Here is a 24,316-nt window from a genome sequence, read left to right as displayed (position 1 = left end):
TGTTATGTAAATATTTTATTTTGCCTGTCAATCTGGACAAGAACATCACTTTCTGGGTTTTTTATTATTTAACATGTTGAGAGTCTGATTCATATAAAACAAGCATACACTTCACCTTAGGCCTTGAAATTCTTCACTGACATTCCTCAGCTTTCTCAACCCAGATGACAATGAGTCAGAACTGTCCAAGTCACACTACACAAACGGTGTTTCAGGCTTATGGGTGCTTTCACAGATTTAGTTAAGAGGTATAAAAGCTTCTATTAATAGCACTTTGATAAGTCTGAAGTGCAACCTGTTACTGCAGTTTTGGATTTAACATCAAGAACAGTAGAAACCCAACAAATGAGAAAAGTCACAAAGAACAAGGACAGTTCAACGAAAGACTTCCACTGCACACCTTCACCTCACAGTCATTCCTGATACAAAAAAAATGCAGAAAGCTTTCTTTTTTAGAAAAATACCGGTTACCACCACAAGAGGAAGCAGTATGTATTTCTAGGATGCTGGCTGTGAGAGCATACCACAGCTATTGCCATCACACTTTGCTCTCATCCAATTCACCAAGATTTAAGTCTTCAGGAACAGACTAAGCAAGTCAATCTGAGAAATATTCGTACGGAGGGAAGGGACAAATAGGGTAACACAACTCTGAAGATGAAGGTAAAATGAAACAGAAACCAAAACTCTACAGACATTTAGTACAACCAGGCTCAACCACTAGGTCTGGCAAGTAAAAGGCTAAAATTACTGTTCTGGAGCAGGTAACACCTATCTGCCCTTTGGGCAAGGGCAGCTCTGCTCTAGCTTTAAAGCAAGCAAAGGTCCAGATATATATATACACACCGCATACGCACAGCAATTATGTTAATAGAACAAAACATAGAAACAATGAACCCTGACACATATAAGCAGACTCACTAAGCAGCTCTTTCATATTACCCAGAGCTCTGAAGGTCTTATGTCGACTCAAAATTGCCATTTTCATCCAGATGTTTAACACCACACATTACAGAAATAATACTGCTTTGTGCAGTACAGTCTTACAAGATCTTTGAATGAAATTACATAGGTTTGTATTTTATTTTCCATTTCATCTTCTTTCAGAGGCAGTGGAAAGCATTCAACATCTTAACACCAGGACAGGCAGGTACCTCCTGTACTTCCAACAAAAATGCCATCCATCCACTTTAGGTCTGAAACAGGGGATGAAATTAACACCTGAACTGCAAAAATAACTATCACATACAGTATTTTGAGCTGTAAAGGATGTGACAGAAGTACTTCTGCTTCAGTTCTACTTCTGCAACATTTGCAATGGGGCCTGCCCAGCCTCAAAGTTATTAAATTCTGCATCCAAAAAGTACTTGCTTTCAATTATTTGAATGCAGCCAAACTGACGAACAGAAGGTATTATAAACCTCAGCTATAACCACCTCTACCTAGTAAACCTAGTGACTGAAGGAAGAACCTCTTCCCCTTGGAAGAATTCCAACATACTCTTGACTTGATAAAGCAAATCTAGACCTTTTTTATTTTTACTTTTTTTAAACAATTTGCCAAGACTGGAATGAGAGATAAATAGAAGGCACAACAATTTTGCTTTTTTTATACAAATACAAACTAAACATGAAAAAAACCTCCCTATTTCAATAAAAAAATTTCACAAGTTCAGGAAAAGTGTTTTAAGAGTCAAGTTCTAGATATTTAAAACTTCTCCCACAATCCAAAATTTTAAAGTGGTAAAACAGTAGTTCGAATTCCTTTCCATGATCATGTAATCAAACGAAAAGTTTCTACGGATACCCATTATTCCACTTTTACAGCGCCACAAAGAGAAAGGTAAATGTCAATTTTTCAAGTGGCAATATCTCCGGACCAGAGGATGTTCATATGACCCTCAAAGAATAAATCAATAGTTTTGTTTTCTGCCCTTGAAATGCTTGCCAAGTACTATGCTTTCCTACAGGCTCTTGAACGCATGCATGTGAAATATTCCACTGACTGAAATGCACCCAAACTCAGTAGAAAGGGGGAAGAAAAAGGAAAAAGAAAAAAAATTAAGAGACATTCCTTTAGGAAAGACCACTGGTACCAAAAAAATCCAGTCCATAAGTTTGAGGTGAACAAGAAAATTCAGTTCTTTCCTTTTTAAAATTCACTTTTCCTAAAACGTTGTTCCACAAAGCTGGAATCTGGGACAAGGACTAGAAAAAAAATCACAAAACCATAACACAAACAAAAAGGGGCCAAAATAGTATCAAACGTAGCAGTCTATAACAGGCTAGGGCCACATTCCAAGATACTCAAGGCTGAAATTCACAAATCTGCAGGAAAAAGGGTTTGCGCCACCATGTCAACATCCATGATGCATTCACTGGCGTTGCCCGATCCCCCTTCCAGCTCCAAATCCTGGCTTCTGGGACATTCCTCCACGTGGAGGCCCTCGAATCCCACCTCCCAGCCCCCCACGAGTGCCTCCAGGTCCACGTGGTCTGTTATCTCTGCGGTCACCCTCCCTGGCAGCTCGTGTTTTCTTCTCCTCCACATTCAGGCGCACCTCTCCCCTGAACATGATGGGCTGCAACAAAAGCAGAAAAGGTACTTCCATTAATGACTCACCAGTAACTCTGCCATGTCAAGCAGATTTCTGCAACCTTGTCTCTCATCCTCCTCTCCACAAAGAAAATTAAAGTGTTTTACAATTGGTTACTAGAAAATGGCAATGGTCAAATTATGCATCCAGTCTTATGGATGCACTGGAGAAGATATAAAAAGATGTGGAAGAGTGGCATTTGAAAAGCCATCTCAGGCTTAACACTGAGGATTCTGACACCATTTAGAAAAGGAATTGAACTATTAACAGTAACCTCCTTCTGTCAATACACGGCAATTCACAGTCTGACACCATGCGGAGTCCCAGCTGATTTTTCTTACAGCACAAAGACTGTCAGATCCCCTCTGCCACCTTGCTATACAGGCCAGTTAAGTCTTTCACTTAGGTCAAGCTCAATTTTCACAACTTCAGCATCAAGTGGTCACTTGATTGGGAAACCTCACTGACAAGAATAGAGAGGAGCAGGACTACAACATCCCACACAAAATGTTGAAGTCTGCAAGAACGAAGAACTACAGGAATAAGGACTCACTTGCTTCAAATTATTCCTGCAGTTGCACAACAGGCAAGAAGATCAAAAATATCACCCACCATCAGCACAGGCACAATGTTTGCTCATCAAGTGGAAAGACTATCCATTCTCTTCTACTGAACTGACTAGAGAAGTAGAACAGATCTAAGGATGCAGCACACTGCCCTCCTCTAGCCATCAGCTGTGCAAGAAGATCAAAGCATCATGTTACAGCCTGATAACTCCCACATTTTGCATCAGACAGCGGGTGCAGCTTCATTGGCTAACAGCCTTACAAACTCATTTATAGCAAAGCTTATCCTGAGAGAAGTCCTACAGTTTCAGGACATATCTTTGCTCAAAGCACTGGGCCCATTTGCAAAACAATTCAAAGTGTGGATACTACAAACAAAATTTAGTGCTGTTCAAAGCACGGCAGATGTGTGAAACAGCTTTTACAGGACTTTAGTCTACATAAAACAAAAAATATGACTACAGAAAATCATGCCCATCCATTACAATTTAAGCATTTACATGGGCTTGCAAAAAAACAAAAAAACCACAAACAATAAGAGATATTTTGAGTGCACCAACTTTGAAAGCTTAATACACATTCAAAGCCTAACTTGGAAGCCAGCATCCACTCTTTTCTAGCTCCAGTTACACAGAGTGGCACAACTGAACAAGTAAACAAAGTCCACAAATCCCTCAGCTGAGTGCACCTTTGGCACTCCCTGGACACGCAGTCTGGCACTCTGCTCTCTCCCACTGCAAGAGAACTCATCAGTGAACATTTCTGGTTTGTTTCAGCAAGAACACAAACATGCACATTTGTCACTGCTGAATGTGTTTACATACTGCTTACAGCTAAGAAATCGCTTAAGAACCCACTGTCACTGTACTACTTGATTGACTTTGGCCTGAATTGGAGTGGGAACAGATCTACTCAGCCTACTTTTAGCATTGGTTTCAAATCACCTGCTTTAGACTTTATCCTAGACCACACTGGAACTGCTCAGCACACAACAGTAGGAAAACACGTATGGGAGCAGCTCTTTACCAGTATTCAGATCTTGAGTCACTTCTCCTTGTGAGAGCTCCTAGGGCTGCTAGGCTTCAGGTGCATTAACTCGTCAAGCATTGCTACAAATGGTGCTGACATCCCACAGCTAAAGGTGTCTAGCCACATGAAATATCCCAAACTCAGACCAAATACCAAGCCTTAAAAATCTGCACCCAAGCTACCTTTCCTGTGTAGAGCTCAGCAACTTACCATTGGAAAAAGGCTCTACAATCAATCAGTTTATTATGTTCAAAGTTGTTATAAGCTACTTCAATGACAAAAAGATTCAACCTGTACAAATGTCATACAAGTCTTGGTAATAGGAGGGAAAGATACCCCACCTACTTTAAGATGCTTAAGAAAGGGCAAAGGGACCAAAGAACGGGATCAAGTAAAATCTTTTCTTGTTAGAGCAAGAAAAAACTCTGCCTGTTACCAACAGACCAAAACCCACCGACTAGAAGTTTATTTACCCTGCTGCTAAGGATCTTCTGAACTGGTTCAGGATCATCAAACACCACAAACCCAAAATTGGGAAGCTTTCCACCACTGTTGATGCGAAGTTCAACAACATTGCCATAGCCTGCAAGAGAAAAGCCAAGTTCTTCGGTCATACATTAGAATGCTCTGTTGACCACGCTTATGGCGGCAACCCCCAAACCCCAAGAGCACAGCAAAGCAACTAGCTTACTTTGGAAAAAGTCTTTAAGTTCACTTTTATCCACATCATGGGGAAGGTTCCCAACAAACAGCTGATGACTGTCTGGGTATCTCACAATCCGTCTAGTCTCCACATCGCCTTGTTCACCCTCACGAACTTGGAACAGAAAAGTAAAGCATGTTTAAGAAAAGCCAGTCCCCACAACAAACAAAAAAAAAACAAGTCATGGTCAGAATTAGAACCTTATAAAAGAATCAGAATACACACTCTATTCACAAAAAAAGGTAAGCATTCTACAACTAGCAAGTTTGCAACTGTTTGCTTTTTATCACCAGACTGAAGCCAAACGCTTGAGTAGAAATCTAGATACTTGAGCAAAATGCTAGTGAAACTCATCTCTAAAGGCTGCCAGACATTCAGACCAAGATCATTTAAAATAACCATATCCACAGAAGAAGTCATTCACTTACTGACAAAATTAATGACATTTTAAAAGCTGTAATCATCATATTGCTTCCCCAAAACCATCAAATAGCAGAAACCAACAGGTTTACTCTTTGTAGCTTCTCTTACTTGGTCTAGGACCCCTCTGTGGTGGGATGCTTGTTCGCTGCTCCCTCACTCGCTGATCCCTCTGAGGTCTCTGAGGTGGGGTCTGAGATTCAGGCTTTGCCTCAGGGCGGGGCTGTATAAATTCAAAAAGGAATTAAGAAGAACAAATCAGACATAACAGTAGGATTCAGCTTTTAAGAGCTCACTATCAAGTTGTTGATAAGGTAGCTTGAAAATACAGGAAAAAATCATAGTTATTACCACCTGTGACTAAAATGCATGTTAGCTCATAGTGGTCTACATGCTAAAAGCTCACGTCACTTGACTAAGTTCGAATTTCAAAGTCCCCCCCATTCAGAGTTATATACAATAAATTGTCTGCCCAAAGTGCAGTGGTAGTTACAGATAGACAGTATTAGATAAACTTATTTGGTACAAAATATCATACATGAATAGGCAGTGAAAAAAAATTAGAAGATTTGTCTCTTCTGTTAAGAGGGTGTAAACATTTCAGATGGCAGCTACATCCAGCACTTACATGAACACTCTCTGCTTCTCCATGAGAAACAATTCCTTTTCAACTCAAAAGCCAAGGACATTTTTATGAAGTCTATAATGAAACACTGAATTTGAAAGTCTTTGTAGTCTCCCTGAATTCAGATCATAAAGTAGGTTTCACTGTATTTTTCCCCACCTCAGTTTACTGTGAGCCAGTGTAGCACTTAAAACTTCTCTAGATGCTGGATTCCTACCTGCGAGACTGGTACTTTCACAACATGAGGTGGTATTCCTGATACTGGAACAGCTCCACTGGGAGGGAGGTTCTTACTGGTTACTGATGCCCAGGAAAATGTCTAGAAAAAAAAAATTGTAACTCAACTCCAGATGCCTTTATCCTTCTGAAACATATTCCTGACAGTATAGCTGACACACACAGGATAACAGTAACGAATTTTAACCTGTCTTTGAAATCATGGATCCAGCCAACAGCAGTTTCTCCACAACTTCCTTCAAGTCATTTCAATTTAAAAGACTTAGTGTAATGACAATACAGTCACACTTACACCCTATTTCTAAATTCTACATAGAGTTGAAATAGGACACAGCAGTGGCCTAAGACCAAGTAGCACATCAAGGTTAACCAAAGCACTGGTTTTTTGAGTACTCATTTGTCCACTTCTGCCTCCCTTAATACTCAAAGGTGACAAAAGTCCCCACACAGAAATAAAGGCACATTTCGCCCATTTTCCCAATTCAGCATGTTGTTTGCAGTCTGCTCAGAATCTCAGAAGCTCTTTACAAACAAGGAATCTCAGCCTCCCACTGCTGTCACAGTTCCCACACCTATCAAATATATAAGCCTTACCTTAGCTGCTGGTATTTTAACCAACTAGTTACTAGCTAGAATTTCATCCACCTGTTAGAGTACAGGAACTAATGAGAAGGTGGCAACTGGTCATGACAAGAGTAATTGGGGCAGGGGAGGAAAAACTACAAAGCATTTAAACACTTCTAACTCCAGATGTTCTTCCTCTTGCCAGAGAGAGGATCATGTTCTGCAAAATGACAGAAGAGTCAAACACACCGATGACACCACCACAGCACAGAGCCATCCTCTGTCATTACCCTGGAATCCTCTTGCACTGCAGGAGCTGGATCAGCAGGAGCTGGAGAAGGACTCTTTTCCACAGTCTCTTCTGGAGCTGACTCCTCTAATACCGGCTCAGATTTTTCTTCCTGCACCTCTGGTTCAGGCTCCTGTTCAGGTTCTGGCTCTGGCTCCGGCTCTGCCTCTGCAGTTGTCTCTTCCAGATGTTCCTCAATGTCATTGCTATTAGACAGCACCACAAAAAAAAGAAAAAGAGGAGGTATTGTACTTGATTCTATTACTGGGTGGTAAGGAATGTTATTTGTCCAATACAGAATCAGGTACACCACATTTGAGAGGAAGAACAAGGCTAATCTGTCTAAATAAGGCCACACTGCACAGGGATGCAAGTTTTGCATTGTTGCACTACAGAGCGGCAAAAGCATTACATCTACTGAAAATCCAGAGTCTCTGCGTTTAGCCTAACAGAACTTTGGTTTCAGCTGCCCAATAAACAGAAATCTTTTGACTATTAAAGAGCAAAATCACAGGTAGCAATAAATTCGTCTGACCTGTTCTACAAGCCATCTGTATTACACAACATCTGACTTCATCTAATAAGGTATTATTACCTGACAGCCTGCTCATAATAAGCACCAGTATCATCAGGAACAGCCTCAGGTGTCTGCTGTCTTTCCTCAGGTTCTTCCCCTTCCTCCTCTGATTCTAAATGAAATTAGAAAAGGAAAAAATACAGCACACACATCTTTAGTACTCAGTTCCAGTGTTAGGTATCTTCCACAGCATGCAGGTAAAGTCTCTGCTGAAGGGCACACGGGAAGCACTATCAAGATGTGACATGGAACAAACCTTTCCTTATACTTCTGTTATCATTTCAGTTACTCAGTTTCGACCAAGGTCAAATAACATGTTTCAAATACTTCAGAAAAGGAGATTTATAGCCAAAGAATCTGACTGCGACTGCTAAAATAAATCTTCCAGTTCTTTTAATAGAAACAGAATATGCCACAAAAATAACAATCATCTGCACATCACGATTCCTTGCTGGAGCTCAAGAACACTACAGGCAAGGAAAAAACACCTAGAACATGAAGCTTAAGATTTCCTCTGGTCTGGGAATGAAATGTTGATATAGACCTAGAAACAAGCATCTGCAGAACAATCCAAAAACTCCTGCTACTTACCTTCTGGAGGCTCAGTGTCAGAGTCACCAAAAACCTCATCTTGGTAGCGGAAGATATCATTGTGGACATAGAATTTGTTTGCAACAGAACCCTAGAAGCAAATTAAGGGGAGGAACCAATTCAGTTACACCAGTTGCAGTAAAATTGAAATAATGAGAAAACCAGAACAGCTTTAGCAAATCATCCTTTCCACATAAGATTAATCCAAACTTGCCTCCTTCAACAAAATGTGCATTATTCAGGAAAAAACAAAAAAGATGCACTATGCTAGCAAGTCAAGTACGTATTGAGCAATGGGAAAGATTCATATTAGTGCTTTTAGTCCAGCAGGAGCAAGAACTTCCTGGGGTTTAAAGTATCAATCCTCAGCTCCAAGTCAAACTGAAAAATAAAGTGATATTGCAATCCTCCTTCTTATTATTATTTTGTTATGTAAACTGTTTTGTTCAATAAAAGGTGACTATTTCAAAAGCCACCTCAAATGCTGAGTCAGCATTTTATACAAGTCTGGAACCCACATCCCCAAACAGCAAGCATTTTCCTCTTTCTACTAATTCTCTTCAATACGAGCACCAGTTGCTAGGAGGGCAAATCAAACATAAAATAACTTTAAAACATGTAAGGAATAAAATACATTCCATATACCTAGTAGCCAAAAGTTAGGACATTTACAACTGTAATTCTGATATCCAAGGTTAACATATGACGATACAGAAGTAGAGTCATTTCCTAAGGAATGTGCAGAACATTACTGCTGCATTTTGTGGCAAACTACCCTCCCAGTCTAACCCTCCAGATTCCAACACCAAACCAGACAAGCCTCATTACTCCTGACATATTAGAAGCACTATAATAACACTAGCACTCCATACAACATACCTCAGGTGCAAGTACAAATGTTTGCATGAATCTGCGCACAGGCTGCATGTTATTGGAGAGCTCTCCCATCACCTGGACTACAACACCATCATTGAGAGTAGCATGGGCATCCACATGACGAATCTTTGTGTGGCAATCCTTGAAGTTTAATGACAGCACCTTCTTGTGGATATCCTATGAAAGAATGGTATACAGGTTACACTGCAGAACCCATTTCTTCTAAGTCAGCAGCTTTCAAAGAAAGCAAAAACTTAACACACTGTTTCAGAATATATTCCCCAACTCCAAGCAAAAGCTTGGCAGCACGCTCTTTAAGTTTGCTTCGTAAGCAATTTTACATTATGAACTTTAATAAAAGAAGCATATGTTGCCTAACTATTGCTGTTTACAGTTAGAGAGTATTCTGGCATTTTGTCTGGTTTTTTGGTGTTTTTTTTTTTTTTTTTTTTTTTTTTTTACAGCCAGCACTTGGACAAAGGGGGCATGAATCACAGCTGGATACGTGTCTCTTCTCAACCATGCAGGTGACAAAAAAAGAAGGAAAGAACAGTAACTTTTTTCATGTACTTACAGATTGCCCATAGACCGCGTCAGCTGGTTTTCCATTGGAATCCAAGCCACCATGGACATAAGAAGAGTTCTTTCCATAAAACCTGTTGGAAAGAAATATTCTAACACTAAGCTTTGTTATGTAAGAACACTGAGCCTCTACATTAGAGTGCACTATGAATAATATACTTTCAAGCAAGTTTTCTGTCTGAATTATTGGAATACAGCCATATAATTCCCTTATCCTGTTAGCAGTTTGGGGGTGGGGTTTTTTCCATCAAAGGGGAAAAAGCAAAGTTCTCCTGTGTAAGCTGTAGCATTCAGATATGTCAGATACCCAAGCACTAACAGCCAAAACCAAAATCTCACAGGAGCTAGATGATCCAATCCCATTCTCCCCTTTCCGTACGAGGTCCCTACAGCAACTTAGTACCCTGAACAACCAGGATGCTAAAGGCTTCCCCTCAAGTTCTAGTTTAAAACTTGAGCAAGGAGCAATGGTACTTTTTCCTTTATCTAAAGTGAGGAAAGCACTATGGGTAAATGTTTCATTTTACAACTGAGGGATTACAAGCTAAAGTGTCATAAACACCATGGGACTGCATTCTGACAGCAGATAAAAGACTAGAACTGAATTCCACAGCACATTGTAAGCTTTCCTCTGACAAAAATGGACAAGGTCAGCTGTCCACCTAAGTGAAGAAATACTATGAATAAGTATTTCAGAGTTTGGAAGAACGAAGGTTTCAGAAATCACTTGTCTAGCTACTCAAAGCACAGCAAAACAAAGTATCTTCAAAAATGAGGTTAGTTCTAGCAATGTAGGACACCTGTCAAATCAAACACGACCAATACACATAGGTAACAGATTGTAGTTTGCTGTGCATTCATAATTTCCTTTAAGAAAGAGCTGCCGGTATGGCTGAGACATACCAATATAGAAGCATACACTTTTTACAATGCTTTTCCTATAGTCAGGGGATAGTCAGGGGGCACTGTATTAAGACATACTACAGAAATGCTTAACTAAATAACATTTACCCAATTTTCATTGATATTCATTAAAACTAGAAGTAGCAAGCAACACATTTCATTTTTTCTTCTTTTTCACTTAGAGTACATGTATAGCAGCATTTCAGTAACAACTAGAACACAGATATTTAAAGAATTCCTGTAACCTTTACTATCCATGTTTTAACCCAGCAGATCAAAATGAAAGCAAATTACACCCAGAGCCTGTCTTGAGTAAATGTGATTTTTTAATGTCCAAATTCAGCAAGCCCAGATGTGGTAATAAGCTTATCATCAATTTTAAAACACAAATTAAGAAATTCACACAGAAAAACAGATCAAAGTGAAGTAGAGCTTCACCTGTGCAAGTAGTCAGGTGCTTGGTTCAGCAGAGTATAGTACTGCCTCACGAATTCCCGCCCGACCAGCAGGGGACTTGGCTTCTCCATCACCATTTCTTTGGTCAACTGAAAACTACAAAAAACCCAAAAGCTCCATAAGACACAAGCATTTCACACTGCTGTTCATACTGAGAGCATAAGCCAGATAAGCACAGTGCAAAGCATGAACCAAAACTCATTAGCAGTATTACAGATCTGTTTTCAGAGTCATCACTCTGGTGCTAAGGGGAGGAGTGTTGGGTACCAAACCAGCGGTCGGAGAGCTTGCACGGGCAAACAACATTACCTCGTAACATGCCAGCATTTAACCATCCTACATACCCTCAGTAAAAAGCAGGTGGCAAGCAAGTATGGTTCTTCAAGAGGATTTTCTTAGGGGCTAAGTCATTTACAGTTGATCCAAGTTCTACTTACCTCACTTGACTTCACAATCAGAATTAAAAGTCAGACATTCTAAGGCAAAGCCTGTGCTACTGTATTAAGGGCATTTCTAAAAGATCAGAACAAGTCCAGTCTATTTTTATCAGCAGCACAGCACTCCTTGCTTGTGAGTAACAAGCGCTGTAGAGGAATATCGGATTATATTAAAATTACTGGCTACAAACAAATGCATGCTGCTCTTCACCTCTTGCTTAAATCCAGAAGACCAAATGAACAGTATCACCCATACCAAGGCCCAGGGGCAAATCGATCTACGTACCTTCTACCTAATTTCCATGGATCTGTAGATTACAAAAAGAAAGTCTTTACAGGTAGTTTACACAATATGTATAGCTTCAGTCCAGGTCAGTCAAAATCAAAGCACATTCCTGCATTTCCTTCCTTTCAAATACTCATACACACGGTCCAAACTCATAAAGTAGGTTCAAACTGGTAGGGAAAAATAACGACACCAGAGCACATTCTTGCTACCCAATACAGAAACAAAAGTAGATTTTCTGCTTCATACTCCTTTATACCAACAGGTAGCAGAATGGGTGCTTAGCAGACAGTTTTGCTGTTGATGTATCACAGACTATATATGATAGCCAGTTTTCCTGCAACTATTCAGCCCTGTAGTGCTGACAATAAAGAGCTAGTGAAAGCCCCAGCTGCGGCCAGTCAAGCAGATGTTATCCAAAAGGGCACTGAAAGACCACATGTGGCAGGTAGAAGAACTTTCTCACCATTATTGACCCCCTTCCCCTACACAACACTTCCCCAAACACATAGTATGCAAATTCAATATGCACATACTTCAGGTGTGTCTTGCAAATCAAAACTAATAGACTACTAACTAGAACCCCCTAAAAAGCAACTCAGGAGTCATCATTTACTTATCTACTTTTATTTAAGACTGCACAACTATAAATAGCTTCAAGAAGTGGTGGCAGCAACTGAAAAAAGAAAGTCAAACGAAGTAGTCCGCTAGCATAGACTAATCCGGATGGAGTCTGCAAAGTTCATGCCTAGGCAGTTACATTAGGACAAGCTTTCTCTAGTCACCGTACATAATGGCATCCTGTACCCTGGACAAACAGAGCTGCCCAGAACTACCATCTGAACAAAGCACGGGGGAAGAAAAAGCAGCTGCCTCTCCCATGTACTTGTACTAAGCCTTGTTACAGTTCACCCATCCAACTCCTTACATTTGTTGAATTTCAGAGTAGTAGTCCTTTAAATGCTAAGAAGTGACAACAGACTATGGCTTCAAAACACAGATGTGACCTACCAGGTTAGTGTTGTTACACTGACAGTTTCAAATGCACACCATATACAGTCCTCCCAAGGAAGTTACAACCACACTGCTGGATGTACCAGGAATGCAAAACAGAAGCTTCAAATCCCAGAGAGAAGAGCATACAAAAGAAGGCAACCTGGAAGTTGGTAGCTGGACAAAGCTAAGTGCAAATCAACCTGGCAAACTCCTTACTTAAACTGTGGACTAACATGTAACATACTGTAACCAAAAGACAACACAATGTTTATCCATATAGGCAAAAAGTGCATTTGTGTACTGTAAGTTTAAATACAGGGGAGGAAGATCTGACAGGCTCCAGAGGATCTGTACATGAGTGCCTGCCCTTTCAGAAGTGTGAGCATCACCGCCATACAAGGAAATGGTACTTGCATGATAACATGCAGAAAGGGCAAGACCAAGCATGACTTTGAACTTGAAAATATCCTCAAACAGCTGAAAGCTTCTGAATGTATTGAAAACCCTTTTTAAGGGCTAATTGCACAGAAAGAAAGCAATACTCCACGGCTGGGTCCAGCCCACAGGAAGTGCTCAGATTCTGCAGAACCCTTTCATTTTAGGAAGTTCCCAGTCATCTGTGGTTTTGAAGAAGCTTTCGAATTGCTAGTATAATGTATTACAGATACAGATGTTCAAGACCAAGCACAGTCTGAAGTGACAAAAGCCTCAAAGATATAAACTCATTTGTTTTCTAGTGCATGTTAAATTAAATCCCCACAAAACATCAGATGAGAAGAAAAAATGCCACAGTTAAAGGCTAAGTTGTGGGTACCACTGCTGACTTCCTCATTTAATTTTGTTTCCTGTCAAGCACTTGTGAAGTTTTATCATTACAAGGGGCAGGACAACCCCCTAAAGCAGTGGGAGTAGAAATGGCAGACAGACAAGACCTTCACTTTTAGATCCAGTTGTCTTAACTGACAATGCAAGACTTAACTGCTCCACAACAGTTAAAAAAAAACTTGCCTCTGTACTGTGAGTTTACTATTAGAAAATCAGTCCTATCATATCCCCCACAATCACTCTTGAGTATGACGACAAGAGCTCTACATAAAAGAGCATACACATGTTGCTTCTTCACTCTTCCTTTTTTTCTTTTTGGGGGTGAGGGGGAAGGTGCAGGAGGTGCACTGAAATTATCTGCAAAGACCAATTCCCCCTGGAATTCAACCTTATTCCTACAGATGTCAACAGGCAGGTTTTCTACTCAATTCCATTAAGTGCTGAATCAGGCTCTTTTGAGAATTATTTTCAATTGCTTCTAGAATATGAATGTACAAAGCTTCTCATCTTCAAATAATGGTGAGTTGTTACCTGTAGCACTCAAATCTCAACAGCTCATTCAACAAAAGCTCTTTCAGATTTCTCCAGTAAAAGAGACCTCATCTGTATTAATCCACTAGCACGTCATCTTCAATGCTGTACTGAAGACATACTGAAAGTAAAGTGGCTTGTGCTGATTATGTCTGTCATATTTACATGCTACAAAAATAACAATAAAAAAAAAAATCAAAGGACTTCCCTATTGCTAAGCATGAAAAAAAAAAAAAAAAATCTATCAGAACTAACTCAACATGGAAAGCAGAATAGCAGAGTGCCCAGTTCTCATTAAGCAGATCCGAAAAGAAATAGGAAAAACCTTTACATGACCTAATCAGGGGACAATCTGTTTTTACTCCTGCTGCACCTGCTGCTACGCCACCAGTTGCCATCTGCTCTTCTTCTCCAGCCAGCACAACCTGAATGATGGAAGCCAAGCATCTCCAGAGAGAATATTTACTCCCTACCATCATGAGCAATTCATTACTCTATTCCTTGACCTAAGAATAATCGCAAATATTTTATACCATATTTCTACTGCACAGAGCACAATAGTACCAAATGCTTGAACTGTCACTACATTGCTTCCGACAGCAGCTTATCCACACATTTTCAAGTCAACGGAAATACTGATGAAAGGGTGAAAATTGACAGGAAAAGCTGAAAATCAGATGATTTAAGATTCATTCATAAACAATCATTCATGTTACTCCATATCTGTAAAACAACATGGAGAACTCAAATTCTAACAAATACAACAACCCTGCAACATAACTAAGCCCTTTCCTTAAGCTAAGAGACTTACGGGAAGACAAATACCTCCTTTACAGTGGTTATCACCTGGCTGGCGGAAAATTCCACCATCTGTTATAATGCTCCTACTTGGCAGAAAATCAATGCTAGGCACTGAATTTCTAAAGTATGGTTATATAAATTAGAGCCATTTATGTAAATTCTGTATTAGCAAATTTAGATTTAGGTCCACAAAACCTATTAGCATATTTGTATTCAGAAAAATAACAGCCTCAAAGAACACCTAACATCTAGCATTGGTCAGTATTTTCTCACCAAATTGCTACACAGTGAAAGTGAAGTAACCATTGCTGTAAACTATTTTATATATTTTTTAAATCAGACAAAGAGTTTAGTCTGAATCTTGTTTCTACTAGACTTCCTACACATTATAAAAATCTCTAATGTCCATCATACAAGGTTCAGGCTCTCAGAACCCACTTAGCCTGATATAACAAGCCAGACAACGAGACTCCATTGAAATAAAAGCTGCAAGTCAGAAAATCCCAAGCTTCATTTCCTGAAGTGCATGGTAATTTTAAACCATTTCTGTCAAGAAAAATGTCAGCACTAACAGAAAGACAAGTCCATATTTGCACTGAAGTATATTCTAAACAGGTCACCGTTTGTTTTTAACATTATGCTTATACCTTTGCTCTCTGCTATTTTCACTTCCATATTTTTGACCTGTACTTCAGTACAAGAAACAGTCTCAAAAAATCCAAAGTTACTACAATGCATTATAGGTCTGTGATTGGAATATTGCACAGCAGACACAGTGAACAACCCTACAGCAGTTCATACTCTTTTGGCTACTTGCATGGTATAAGGTGACTCAATTGATACCACACTCCTGCCCATCTCTACAAGTTGGTAGAGTTTAGAGTATCAAAACAGTCATGTTCCACCCCTCCCCATCCTTTAATTACAGATTTAACTAAGACATTCTCACAGGGCTGTTATATTGCTTCCAACAACCTACTTGGCTTCTATGAAAAGCAATTCAGATCTTTCATTTCTACAACTTCATCTCTAACTATACAAAAGCAACTCTGTATGATTGATGTTACTCAGTTGTTTTACCCCTCTAAACCAGAATGCCAAACTTCTCACGCAACTCTACTCCCTTATTTTGATATAAATTAATTCCTTAACATAGAAAGGCTTTTTGAAAACTTAAGAAACACCCAGAGAACCACACTTGGAAAAGAAGTATCTGTATCTGATTCCATCACACTACAAACTTAGCAAACAGCAATTTTCCTGGGCATTAAGGGTCTGGTCAATAGTTAATAGGATTGCATAATTAAGTGTCATTTGGGATTTCTCCAAGTTGCTTAGCAACATGTGAGCATGTTCAAAGCCACAAACCATCTACACGGAGTAACCAGCACTAGAAGCAGTTACTACTGTTGATTAGGACAAGAAAAAAAATAGCTGGTACAAAAAAAACATGAAGAAAACTCCTAATATACCTCTTAACAGGCATGATATAGATTAAAAGTTAAACAGAAGCAAAACAATTCCAGTTAATTCCAACTCTTCATACATTTTACATGACTAGCATCTGCTAGTGCTGCTGACTAAGCAAAAAAAGGAAGCTGGTACCTATGTGAACTATGATACAAAACATTAGAGTGAACAATGAAACACAAACAAGCTAAACTTGCATCACCAGGCAAATTCCAGTGGCCATCTCAGCTGGGGATTTATATTGTTACACCAGCTTGCTTTCAAGTAGGAAGAGTAATGTAAACCTTTTCAAGGAAATGTATATTTAAAACACTACAAGATACCAGATACACTGAGATGCAAGATACCCTTCTTATTTTAATACAGCCTTAACTAGTTGAGGGGAACAAAAAATACCTCAGTTGTTGACCCCAAGCCTAAATTACGAAGTGCTGAAAAAGCACCTCAAATAAGTAGGCAACCAAAGTATCAAAACACTAATCTCCTTTAAAAAAAATGGTTCTCATTACTTGCCTCCCACTGGATGCAGGAGACAATGTCACAAAGAACAGTGTCACAGCAATACAGCCTGTATTTTATACAGAAGCCATTACGGACTTCTGTAACCGGTTCAACTCTTCTGTATTTTTGACAGATTCTGAGGGAAAGTATCCTGTTTGAAAGTTGTCTTAAAGGTAGCACTATTTCACAGGAGGCAAGACGCTTGGAAGCCAGATCCTGAAAGCTAAGTGATGGGATAACCTATCCAATAAATAATGAAATATTTAAAGATCAAACTGGAACAAGTTGTGAGGTTACCAGCATTCAACTCTTACTAGTATCTTCTGGAAACACATATTCACTAGGAACTTCCAGAAGCAGGCACTCCCCAGCCAAGATCAGAGCAGCGTGAAGTGCTAGATATTCTAATGCAGACAGAACCTTTATTAAAAATCTTTAAAACCACCACCTGATAAAACTTGGATCTGGATCCTCAAACTTAACGCAGCCATTTCTCCATTCACTACAGTAACTAGTTTCTACTGTATGACAACCACACAACCCCCAAGGTTCATAGGGTACTTGAGGTGTTACTAGGAGCTGCATCCTAAAAAAATAATCATGTAGCAATCAGAATGCAGAATCTTTGGGCAAACAGCTTTCTCTCTGCTTAATTATGCTGATGCTGCAGAAAGGCCGAGCAATACCTGAACCCCTTTCTGAAGCTCTTTGAGACATACTGATGAGGGACGCTAAAGAAAAGTTAGACATTACACCAACATATGGGTAAGAAAAACCAAATTAGAAGCTTAACTATTTTCTAATCAAAGTATCCAAGCAATCAATCCAAATTTAAGTGCAAAAACATTTTCGTTACAAGATTAAAAAAATAATTCAGAGCTACATTCAACAATGCCCATGCTAGTACTGAAAAACCCCTCTGCTTGCCAGTGGCAGATGGGAAGCCTTACTCAGCACAGCCCTTTAAACACTATCAGAATACAGATAAACAAACCATGAATTAATGCAGAAAAGCTATCGCTCTAGAAGTCAGCCTGTGTTTTTGCTAACCAACCTAAGTGTGATCCACAAGTTGATGGATACGATGGGGTCTGCCAGTTTGTAGACAAAATTCAGTGTTCCTTGTGTTGTTCAGCTCTGCCAAGCAAGAGATGAACTGAAGATGTCTAATGCTATTATTCAGAATCTAAAAGAACACTGAGAAATAATTCCTAGAGCATTAAGCTGAAAAGCAGAGACACAAAATACACAGAAGACTACCTAAAGTGTAAGGTTAAGCTAGTTGAGACCAGCATCTATACCTGTACAGTAAGGCATGTTCATCTGGGGAAGGAAAGAGATACTGGATACCATTCCTGCAGTTAGGAGCATAAAGGTCCACCTACTGTCCAAAGACAAACAGCAAATTATGTCTCACCATACAAGTCAGTCAGTATTTTTACTTTTGAACCACATATAGACAATTTGATCGGCCCCCAAGACAGTCACAATAGTCTGTACGTGCACCAATTCCTTTGAATTCCATTATGCATTTCCAGAAGTACAATTCTCAATTGCTGAGAAGCTGTATCCAGGTATGCTAGGTAAACAGTTCTAAAACTAATGGAACAGCTTCATCCCCTCTCCTTTTTGTACTAAAACAATTCTGGGAGCTGCTCATATCCTGCTTCAGTTTGACAGAAAAAAGCTGAAAATAATCTTGCCACTGTAAAAAAGTTAATCAAGGCTGCTGTAGAGGGACCTGTTGCAACATTCAGTTAAGATGATCTGCCCTGAGCCTAACTACTAATGCCTCACACCACCACAAGAAGATAGCTATGCTGCATTTAGCATTGCAGAAAAAAATATGGCCCTTGCGAATTGACAGAAGTCTAAAGTTAACTCCTTTCGAAAATCTGAGTTCTCAAAACCCAAAGCCTTGAGAATTCACAGAAATTTTCCTACACTGCTTTTTAATAATTCTAAATCAGATTATCCTATTTCTTTTTAATAATCCTGAATCAGCTTTCTCCTACACCTGGGTGAAGGACTTTCATTTCTAACTGGACTTATTCCAGCCTTTTTTACCCTAAAATTAGAAGTAATGTTTTCCTGTAAAATTATATTTTAACCATGCAAATTTCATCCTAGAGGGTGGTGTAGGATAGTGCCAGTCTGAATGGCTTGTTTACTCAATTTTTAATGAAAAAAAGTCAGATTTATGCCTATACTGCTCTTCAGATTGCTTCATGATAAAGCAGCTACTCAGACCCTATGATTTTGCCATTAGAATAGGTTTTGTTTTGACATCCAAGAGCTGCTTCAACAACTCGATGAAGCTGGCAGCTGGTCCAGTCTTCTTCTCTTAGGTCTGCAGTTTTTCCATTTGGCTCCACTGCAGCTTCTTAAAGCAAAAAGCAAAAGTTACTCACAAGCAGTCAGAAGAGGCAGATTAGAACACCTAGCTACACAGACATCACAATGAAATTCAAGCTCTCTCCCACTTGGATTCAAATCACCAGAACTAAGATTTAACAAAATATTTTCTGCATGCCAAGCAACAGATACCTATGAAGAGAGTCAACTCTTTCACTTCTACCCATTTTAGCCACAGAATACTCTTAACCTTCATAGATAGGCTGGATCCTGGCACTTAAAGCTGATCCATCACTGCATTGTTACACACTTAAAAACACATCAGAAAGCCTAACAGCAGCCAGAAGCAAAACAGGAAAACAGTACAGTGCAATGCAGAAGAAAATGGAAGACGGCCACCAATATTTTACAATGCAGTATTTCACATTTGTCTCAGCAAGGAATCAGGTTCATACCAGATTATTCGTACATAACTGACAGTTCACAATCTTCTAGCTCTGAAAGCAGTACTCCACCAGCCATGTCTTTCTGGAAGAGGTCCAGACTTAAAATAGCAAAACTAGGACCTCAGACTAGTATAATATTCACTGCCTGCAAAGTTTCAGAAGTTTTAGGGATTCTTTTAGAGTAGCTGAAGATCAGACTTTTTAATTTTTCCTTCTTTTTTTTCTTTATTACTCAATGAGATCGCTGAAGATTATCAAGTCTATTAGCAGTTTCAGCAAGAAGTTAGTAATTACTTCAACTCTGTAGATTTTATACAGGTACCTGTAAAAAAGTATCCAGTCTTCTAGACAAAACTATCACTTTCTCCTCTGGTTTGTTTCAAGCACAGCAGACTACAGCCAGCATAGCAACTAGCACCACCCTGCTAGGGTCTTGCTCTGCATTGATTTCCTCTGATTCTTCAGTCATCACTTAGCTAGACAAAAAGGCTCAAGTTCTAATATTAAAAAGTAGAATAATCAATTTAAATGTTTCCTAAGTCAAACAGGCCATTTATGCTAACCTTATGAGTGTTCTCAACAGGTACTACTGTTATGAACGGAAATATCAATACATACTTGTAGTAACACAATCTTTGCTCTATTTTACCTTCATCAGAAAGCGTTCCTCTGTATGTTTGCCTTACAATTCACAAGGCAAAAAAAGAAAACACTAGCTTTCCAGACCAACAAAGAGCTTACTGTTTCACCAGGTGCATAAAGATTTCATGTTTAAAATTACGATGTTCAAACCTAGAGTATCATCAGTTGTGCTGAACTCTGTCAATGCTGTTGTGCCAGCAGCTAAATGAACAGCAGAGCACTGGTCTTATAATCACAGCACAAAGAAGTCTTCTTGTATGTTTTTGTTGTTTCTTAGACTGCAAATGCAAAGAATCACTACAGAGGATCCTGATGTTTACACTTGACCCACATACACAAAGGAAATCTTGTCCACCACGTCTTCTACCTTAGCTTCAATTATGTTTTCTAGCCTTCAACTTAAGGAGTTCACACTTAAAAGAATACAACCTAGCAAAAAAAAAAAAAAAAGTAGTTCTCTAATTCACACAAGTCAAGAACTGGAGACCATTATTTAACATCCAATGTACATCAGATTCTTTTTAGAAAGATTTATACTTTAAAATAAGACACACACTTGTAAAGGTTCCACTGTTGATTTGATTATTTTTCCTAATAGATTTTGTACAATTACGCTTTCTAGCATGTTTTAACACCCCTGGAACATGCAATGCTATCAAAAACGTTGAGAGATCTTCATCACAAAAATGCCCTGTGACTACTAGAATATAAGACCTTTAGCACGTAAATACTTACACAGCTAAACTTCAATTTAGCTATACGGTCCATCCATTAAGCTTTTTTTTCTTTTAAAGCTAGACTCATGACTTCACCACATTAAGTATACTGACTGAAACACCCCAGGAAAAGGTGAGCTCAGTTCACAGGATGTGAACATGCTACCACCAATGTCACGGAAGTCTCACAGAACTATCTTTTTAGCAAAATCATTAGGCTTATTCTTTATGGACAGAGAATTAGAAAAGTAAAAACTTAGTCAAAGCAAAGATTTCAGAAAACGTTTGAAATGCAGTTTTTCTCTGTCAACTTCTGTACTCCCTTATTTTCCCAACAGCAATCTAAAGTGTCTTGTTAGCTAAAAAAAGTCCAATACACACATGCCACATTTGATTTGTGGCACCTGGAAGCATTAGCTTTCAGAGCTTGGTAGCAGTGTCCACATTTCCTAAAGCTGTCACTCCTGGCTGTGAGAGCACAGGCTAGACAAAAATAGCATACACTAGAAAGATGGCGGCTTGCTGCAAATGCTGCTTTCAACCAATTGTGAAAAAAAGAAAGACACTTCCTTTGTAAATACTTATTATATGCACGCAACCTTTAACACAAAAAGTCGCCAGGTAAGCCCGTTGAGAATTAACAACACATCAGGTCACCCAGATCAATACTAAAGTGTACCTGAAAGATGTGTTGAAGCCTTTTCTCTGGTTTTCCTCCAGCAAGTACATCTAAGGCCTTACAAGGGGCTGGAAAGTCTTCATACAAGCACTACTTGGCATTTAAATCTTGGCTCAACCTCAGATCCAGCCAAGGTCATGCGGTAAGCCAGGGCAAGATACACGCTCTCCCTCTGCTCGAATTATGACTCCTTTCATCTACAAAGATGGGGCACGGGAGACACCCACGACCCGAGGCACCGCCACGGACGACCTCACTGCATAGGCACCCAGCCTCCCTCCCTCAATCTACGGCTACAACGAACTACTGAGAGGAGCTACCTCAGCCGCACGCCAGGCTCCAGGGCGTCCCGCACCTAACCCCCGCCTCACTCAAAAAAAACAAAAAACGAAAAATGAAAAAGTGGAAGAACCCCCCCCCCCGAGTCCGTGAAGCCGAGAACAAAGCTCGCAGCTCCGCATCTCGGCTCGCACAATGAAGGCCCGCGAACAGCCGATCCCCCCCTCCACTCCCCCCCCTTCCCGCAAACAACGCTCCCTGGTAAGCAACCGCCGGCCAAGCGACGCCCCGCTGCACCGCGCTCCCGCCTCGGAGATCTCCGCCGGAGCAGGAGGCCCCTCCCGCCGCAGGGCCCCGCTGCGCAGCCTCACCGGGGGCTGCGAAAGCCCGGCGGCAGGGTGGGACGGGAGGGCGCTCGCCACAAAGCGCCGCCGGGACCAGGCGGGCCTCGCGCGCGGGACCGGGGCAACGGGACTGCTTCGGCGCCGGGAACGCGGGGGCCTAACGGGCGCCCAACGGCAGCCACCCCCCACCCCACCCCCCGCAACGGACCGCGGCCTAGCGGAGGGGGGGGAGGGGGGGGAGGGGGGGCAGGCCCGGTGCGTGCGGCCCGCAGCCGTCCCCCGGGAGGACGCGACCCCGCCGGTGGCTCCCGCCCGCTCCCCCCGCGGCCGCGGGCCCTCCCACTCACCTGCGGGCGGAGCGGGACGGGAGCGGGAGGCGTCGCTTCACCACAGGCCTGCCCGGCGGACGAGAAGCACCTCACGCAACGGCGTGCTCTGCCGCCGGCTAGATATATCCGGCGCGCAGCCTACCCCAGCGGGAGGCGGATGAGCCAATCAAAGAACGGCGGTCGCCTTCGCTCGGATGCTAGTTGGCCCGCAGCGGGAAAACAGGCGGGCAGATGGCTGAGAGGCAGCTCGGTTTACCAACCATGCGGCCTGGCTCTGCGGAGCAGTGAGAGTGATCGACACCTAGCAGAACCAATGGGCGATGGCGTTCCCCTGTCGCGGTGGGAAGGAAACTGATGGACTGCCCCTTCAGCCAATAGGACGATGTTACCCGCGCTACCAGGCGCGAAGGGCTGTGCCGGCCTGACGCCGTAGTGTGGTTGAGCCGCACAGGAGCGCCCTTGAGAAGGTGCTGGTAAACCCCGTTATAGATCGGGGCGGCCCCCTCTGCGCGGCACGGAGCGCGGCGGCCAATGGGAGAGCGCAGCGGGCCCTGACGGACAGGCCACCTCCGGCGTTCTTAAAGGGACAGGCAGGGCGCCACAAGGGGCGGCGTTCCGCGCCCAGCACCACCCCCTGCTGGAGGGAAGGGGACGGCGCCCAAGATGGCGGCGGGCGGGCCAATGCGCAGCAGGCCGAGCCCCTGACCGCTGCCTCTGCGGCACCCGGTCCCCCGCGGGGCCAAGCAGGGCCATTTCCTAACCCGCCTCGCAAGGCCCAAGGGGTCCCGAAGAGGAGGAGAGGGCCCTGGAAGCTCGCAGATCCTTCCTCGCCAGCAGACGCTGGTCCAGGGAGCCCGAGGAGAGCAGGAGGGGGAGGCAGCCGGCCTCCGCCAGCCAGCTCCCAGAAGGCCGTTGCTTCCCATTTCTTCGTGTCGCGTCCCATCCCAAACGCGTCTCTGAGGTGAAGCTCTCGGAGAGACATTTCGCCCTGTAGAAGCGAATCCCTCCCCACCACCGCGTCCCCGAACGCTGCCGGACACCCTCCCTGCGCTGCCTTGCAGCGAGAGACGCAGCCAGGGGACTGGCACGGGGCCACACTCAGCATTAATATCCTTCCCTCCCCCACGCACACCCTGGCTATTTATAGACTAAACTGCATCGCAATCTGCCAGTTCATAAATCAGCAGCGCAGGCTTTTGCAGAACCTCAGGTGAGACCAGCGACGCAGTGCACCAGCCGGCCAAAATCAGCTCTGCCAGGGGGACCCTGGGCACCCCAGAGCAACAGGGGGAGAGGAAATTCCTTATTTATAAGAAGGTCCCTGCAACGACAGCGTCCTATGCACGTCAAAACGCACGCCCTCACTCCCCCCCCCATGACGGAAGCTCGCTAGGAAAGGCAGTCGCGTCATCCTCGGCTCAGCCGTTCCTGGCAGGGACTCAGCCTGTGCGAGGGGAAGGGTCAGCCAAGGCCAGCTGACATCCCAGGACGCAGCTCCGGTCCGTCTGGCAGCAAACAACCAGAACCCTCCGCGATTATTTTCTCCGCGACAGGTTAGGCTCCTTGACGGGAAGATGCTGAGGCCCGGCACGTGGTCAGGAAGCATCGGTCCCCACGCAGCTCTGCCAGCTCTCCTCAGCCCTGACGTACCGCACCGTCTCCTTC

At 42.1% G+C, this 24,316-nt stretch overlaps 1 protein-coding gene across 3 annotated transcripts; it reads right to left on the bottom strand.

Annotated features, from left to right (window-relative positions):
• G3BP1 (G3BP stress granule assembly factor 1) lies at nucleotides 1-22,789 on the bottom strand. 3 transcript variants are annotated; one of them, XM_075441402.1, is made up of 13 exons: nucleotides 22,670-22,789; nucleotides 11,738-11,759; nucleotides 10,997-11,110; nucleotides 9,648-9,729; nucleotides 9,077-9,250; nucleotides 8,198-8,288; nucleotides 7,625-7,718; nucleotides 7,031-7,235; nucleotides 6,157-6,258; nucleotides 5,426-5,537; nucleotides 4,883-5,008; nucleotides 4,665-4,795; nucleotides 1-2,581 (listed from the first exon to the last, which is right to left on the bottom strand). In XM_075441402.1, the coding sequence occupies exons 3-13, from the start codon at nucleotides 11,089-11,091 to the stop codon at nucleotides 2,375-2,377; spliced, it is 1,419 nt and encodes a 472-aa protein (XP_075297517.1). In that variant the 5' UTR covers nucleotides 11,092-11,110; nucleotides 11,738-11,759; nucleotides 22,670-22,789; the 3' UTR covers nucleotides 1-2,374. The 3 variants fall into 3 exon arrangements, with proteins under 3 accessions (XP_075297517.1, XP_075297516.1, XP_075297518.1); XM_075441401.1 differs by lacking the exon at nucleotides 11,738-11,759; XM_075441403.1 differs by lacking the exon at nucleotides 11,738-11,759 and having other exon boundaries at nucleotides 4,665-4,774.
• Nucleotides 22,790-24,316: the final 1,527 nt, after the last annotated feature.

The sequence above is a fragment of the Opisthocomus hoazin genome, chromosome 22, assembly GCF_030867145.1.
Source record: "Opisthocomus hoazin isolate bOpiHoa1 chromosome 22, bOpiHoa1.hap1, whole genome shotgun sequence".
Taxonomy (NCBI): Eukaryota; Metazoa; Chordata; class Aves; order Opisthocomiformes; family Opisthocomidae; genus Opisthocomus; species Opisthocomus hoazin.
The sequence above is the reverse complement of the archived record's forward strand: the minus strand, read 5'-3'. Positions and strand labels throughout refer to the sequence as shown.